General features: G+C 42.8%; 1 protein-coding gene across 1 annotated transcript in view; it reads left to right on the top strand.

Annotated features, from left to right (window-relative positions):
- CDC42BPG (CDC42 binding protein kinase gamma) overlaps nucleotides 1-5,136 on the top strand; it is a 110,438-nt gene that overhangs the window by 89,187 nt on the left and 16,115 nt on the right. The window contains exons 30-31 of the mRNA XM_018554317.1: nucleotides 2,799-3,386; nucleotides 4,657-4,754. Of these exons, the coding sequence (XP_018409819.1) occupies nucleotides 2,799-3,386; nucleotides 4,657-4,754 (686 nt within the window). The remainder of the gene's footprint in view (nucleotides 1-2,798; nucleotides 3,387-4,656; nucleotides 4,755-5,136) is intronic.

The raw sequence follows: 5,136 nt of genomic DNA, 5'->3' as shown, positions 1-5,136 counted from the left end.
CCCCACCCCCCCCCCCCCCCCCCCCCCCCCGTCCCCAAGCTGGGCTTCCACTCCACCCTGCAAGGTCTGGGGCTCAAGTCTGCTAAACCCTCAGACAAACCTTCCTCTGCATGAAGGTACACCCCAGTGGGAGGACTTTTGTTAACCTTGAAAATTGAACAGCATGCATATCGGATGCTTGGGTGCAGAAGGTGGTTTCCAGCGGCTCCAAGCTAGCGTTATGCTCTCCTCCCTGCCCCATCTTCAGTTTCTCACCTCCAATTTCCCTGTGCCACTGCACAGATTAGTAGATCTCCGTCAAGCCCCTTTGGGTCGTTAAGATCTCATTGCCCCAATTCCTGTGGAAAAAATAAATGTTTCAGGGGTTTTACGCCAACCTGTTCACATTTCCCAAACCCAAAGGGGCATCTGCTCCATCTTGAATCTCAAAGCACTGAATGTCACTATTCAGGCTCGTAAACTCTGCATGGAATTCACTAGGTCTGTCATCCCCCTCCCTTCACCAGATGACATGAGAGTCCTGAGTTAAATGGTAACTGCCTATGAGGTAGTCCCATTTGCTCAGTTTCTTTTCAGGTTGCTACAATGCAATATTGTCATTGTAGGAAAAGTCAGTCCAGGCCCTGAGCAGATCAATTAATTTGGCACAGAGTGCCTGGTTATCTTTGGCTCAGGGACTGTGCAACTGGAGTCAGGGACGTTCTTCCTTTCCATCTTATGCAAGAGCCTCATGCTGGATTTCAGCCTGTTTTGGCTGGGGAGTAGTCCTGGGCACCCTGTCTGTGCAGGGTACTTGGTCTTTGAAGAAGCCTGTATCTTGATCAACATCCCGTAACTTTGGGTGATTTGGCTGTCTCTGTAACCTCTGACATGCTGCTGAATAATCCTCCAATGTGGATTCAATTAGACAACATCACAGCAGTGGAGTATATCTGGGTAAAACTAGAAGTCTCTCCATGGCAAAGGGTAGAGTGGATCCTGTCCTGGGAACAACCTCATGTTCTTGCCTTGTCCACTTCATCCCAGACATGGACAATTGGCAGGCAGACTTTCTGGCTTCCAATTTCAACAACAAAGTGCTCAGTGTTGTCTCCAGGCACAAGGATCCTTTAGTGGAAGCAGTGAATGTTCTGGTGGCTCCACGGGACCAGTACACCTATCTCCTCAACCAGCTTTTCATTCTACCATTTCTTGGTGGCTCAGACATACCACTGTCCAAGCTTATGGTCTTTTGGATAGGGTTCTAACCTTTCCTGTCAAGCCATGCTCTACTAGATCTGTGAGTGCCATTTGGATCTTTGGCCTCAGACTACTGTTTCCCAGATTTGCAAGGCTGCCACCTGGTCTTTTGTTGACACATTTTCCAAGTTCCACCAGGATGTTCAGGTCGCATCTGATGGTAGCTTCAGGCTTAAATTTCTTCTGGCGGATTTTTCAGCTTGCAGACAGTCCCCAGTTCTTTTGTTTTTAATGGGTCTGTTATCGTTTTGTTTGCAATGTTGCCCCATCCTCCGTTGGATTGCTTTTGGACATCTCGACAGTTAGTGACTTCCTGTGTACCTCAATGTATGAGGAAAAATTAGGATTTTTGTACTCCACCATCAAATCCTTTTCATGGAGTCAATTGAGGAAAACTGGTTCCAACCCTCTGTTTTATAATCCTGTCCTTGGTACTGCTTTGCTACAAATTGAGGCATAAGGTGGGTAGCAGCGGTTATCCTGGGCTGGCCTCCAATTTTTTTGTTTGCCAGTGTCCAATACTCCTGTAAGTGGCATTATAACTCAACGGTTAAGAAAATAATTTTTCCAGAAGTACAACAGTTTTTTTCCTATTCTCTTATTTTAGACCACACAGATGCTGTCTAGAGATGGTGTTCTCTCTACTAAGGAGACTTCTCAGAAAACTCAAGTGAGGCTAACAGTCATATTCAAGGAGCTGTAACTGGAATGAATGGTCAGCCATGTCAAGAGATCTGTACAACACTGACAAAATTTAAAGCCATACATGTAACACAAACCTAACATGATCCACAGCTCAAACACTATACATACAATACATTAGGATGGTAGCATTATAGAGCTTTGCTGTTTTTTGTAAGAAAAAAAAAGCAGATTATCAAATCTCCTGAAAGAAAGGTAAGTGCAACATCTGGCAGTCTTGGTGGAGGGAATGCTCATTGTAAGATACTGTAGATAGACAGACATCTTTTAAAGTGACACTAAACTCGGAGTTATATTTTAAAATGCCTTCAAGTACAGTACCTTAACTATTAACAATACTGTACCTGTGTGCATCACTCAGCTGTAGATCCTCAAATCATCTCTAAATTGGTGCTGACACTGTCCTTCCTTCTGGAGAGTGGGCACTTTTGTTCCCCATTTTCCGTGTGTGTTGTAAAGTAGTCACAGCTCCAAGCTTGCTTCTGTGATGGACTACAATCTCAGGTTTAGTTTACTAATTTGTATTGAGATTGTAGTCCATCACAGGAGTTACCTTGGAGCAGTGACTACTTGACAACACACAAAAGGAACATGAGGAACAAAAGTAGCCACCCTCCAGAAGGAAGGACAGTGTCAGCATGAATTCAGAGATAATTTGAGGATCTACAGCTGAAAGATGCACACATAAGGTACAGTATTGTTAACAGTTAAGGTATTTGAATGCATTTTTTTAATGTAACTCCTGAGTTTAGTATCACTTAAACTGTTACTGTCTGAAGCTAAACATAACTAGAGCACTGGCTTTGCTGTATATTAAAATGTATTATAACTCCTTAATATGAAATTGTTTTCTTTAGAAATCACTCAGCTAGGAGACTGCAAGAGAGTAGCTTCTTTGCGCTGTGTCTCTGAAGTCCAGCAGTTAGTGGTGCTTAGTGGAAAGAGTCACAGCGTTCGCCTATTCTCCTGGGACTTTATACCAGACTCGACCGGAGTAAAGATTCCTGAGGCAAAGGGCTGTCAGGCCATTACATCTGGTCTGGTTTGCCAAGGCTCCACAGCTGTTTTGTGTGCCGCTTCCAAGCGTCAAGTCACCTGCTTCCAACTGACAAACCGCAAGGGTCTTCCACGCAAGATTAAAGAGTTCCAGGCACCTGGAGCGGTGCAGTGCATGGACATCTTGGGGGAACGACTTTGTGTTGGCTATTCCTCTGGATTTTCTCTTTATCCTCTCCTAAATGAAGGAGCTCCATTTAACTTGCCCCACCCAGATGAACCTAAACTATCTTTTCTGGCACAGACTGCCCATGATGCCTTTTGTGCAGCAAGACTCACCCTTAGTGAATACCTACTGTGCTTTTCCACATTTGGAGTCTATGTGAATGCAGAAGGTAAAAAGTCTCGACCGCAGGAGATTATGTGGCCTGCTCCTCCACTGGCCTGCTGTAAGTATTATACTGTATCTGTGTGACGTTGGTTATGGTACTGGTGCCGATGGCTGTTTCCTATTTAATGTTGTGTTAATATAGCATTTGTTGGGAAGCAGCTAAAAATGCCCATCTCCCATTCAAAGCATTTCCAAATCCTATAATCCTCTAGCTCCCTTTTTATGGTCAGGTGTGGGATCCAGGATAGAGGGGCCTAGAAGTGCTTATAGGTTGCAAAAGCAAAGGGGTAACTTTTCTCTGTATAGGTATTGGTGACCTTTTATTTCCCATTATGGAATTACAGTCATCTGATATTAACTTATTTACATCCTGTTAAAATATTTATAATGGTTATGGGCAGTAAACAAGAAATATTCTGAGCAAAAGAGCAGAGGGTTGTTGCTTTGTGCACCAAAGGTTGTGTGCCGACCGGGTACATTGATGGCAATCCAGGCAAGAACAATTATATCAAGTAGACTAACATGTTAGTATGTGCTGGCCAGCAGTTTTTGTGCTCATTTCTCCCAAAACTGAAAGACTAGTGTGACCAACTCTTTTATTATTCCTAGTAAAGTTTAATATGGTACATGGCTTGTTATAAGGAGGGTTGTTTGCTGTCATTGGCGGTAGGATAGAAAGGAAATCTAATATATCTTGATGTGGGCAAGTTTTTAAATATTTTTCTTGCTAGGTTAAACAAAGATCTTAGGTGACCAGTAGTTCATACTAACAAATCACACTCCCTTTTAGCAGCCAAGACTTCCCACAATTTAATACTTTTTAGTGCATGAAGTTTAATAGTTTAAATGGCTTGATCAGTTTAAGAAGATTGACGCTTATATTGCACAGCCTTAAATTGTATGTAAAGCCAAAACTTGTTCTCACTTTTGGATAAAGTTGTGAAGGGTTTAAACTTGTTTTTGTGCTTTGTGCATCCCATTGAAGAGATTTCCAGTCCAGCGATACAACAGGTAGTAAACCAAAATCTCTGCAAAGTGAGAGGAATTCTCCTTTTAGACAGCTGTCACTGGAACTTGAATTTCTCTACTCCGTTGTGGAATTTCCCTCACTTTCAGCCCTGATGGCAATGGTCATTCAGACAAACCGAGAGACTGAATCTACCAAGGGGGGCAAAAAAAATAATAGGGATTTCTAAAAAAAAATTTTTGCCTATACGCACACTTAAAAATCACCAAAATGAAATTTGCTTGTGGATGTTTCACTGATGAGTGTGAAGTCAGGATGATCGGAAACTGACAGTATAACTTTGGAGTGTTTCTCCCTGCAGCATACACATCTCCTCACCTAACAGTTTTCAGTGAAAATGCGGTGGATATATTTGATGTACGAAAAAGTGAGTGGCTCCAAAGTGTTCACCTCAAGAAGGTAAGATTTTTCAGCATGTACTTTAACACAGAGTATTCATTATTTCAGTCCTTGATTAAATATGCTATTTTGTCTTAGCCAGCCACAGGAAACCAGAGCACTGCACACTTTCCCCCTTCCTATTAAAGACAGTTCATGTGCAGTGCCACAGACATTTCTCCGGCATAGTTTAGTAACTTGTGCTTTTGCATTCACAAAATCAGGCTGAACCTCAGGCAGATATATTTTACTTGGTATTGGCCTCTTGCAATCTTCTATACAGCAGCACTCTGAGGGAGGGGTAGAATTTTGAACCAGTAAGGTGCATGCAAATATGTTGACAAGAAACATGCTGACAGGAGCAGAGCAGAGTGGGACGGGAGACCGCAGAAGGTTGGTGGTA

Source organism: Nanorana parkeri, unplaced genomic scaffold (genome assembly GCF_000935625.1).
Source record: "Nanorana parkeri isolate BGI_ZX_2015 unplaced genomic scaffold, ASM93562v1 scaffold153, whole genome shotgun sequence".
Classification (NCBI taxonomy): Eukaryota; Metazoa; Chordata; class Amphibia; order Anura; family Dicroglossidae; genus Nanorana; species Nanorana parkeri.
The sequence above is the reverse complement of the archived record's forward strand: the minus strand, read 5'-3'. Positions and strand labels throughout refer to the sequence as shown.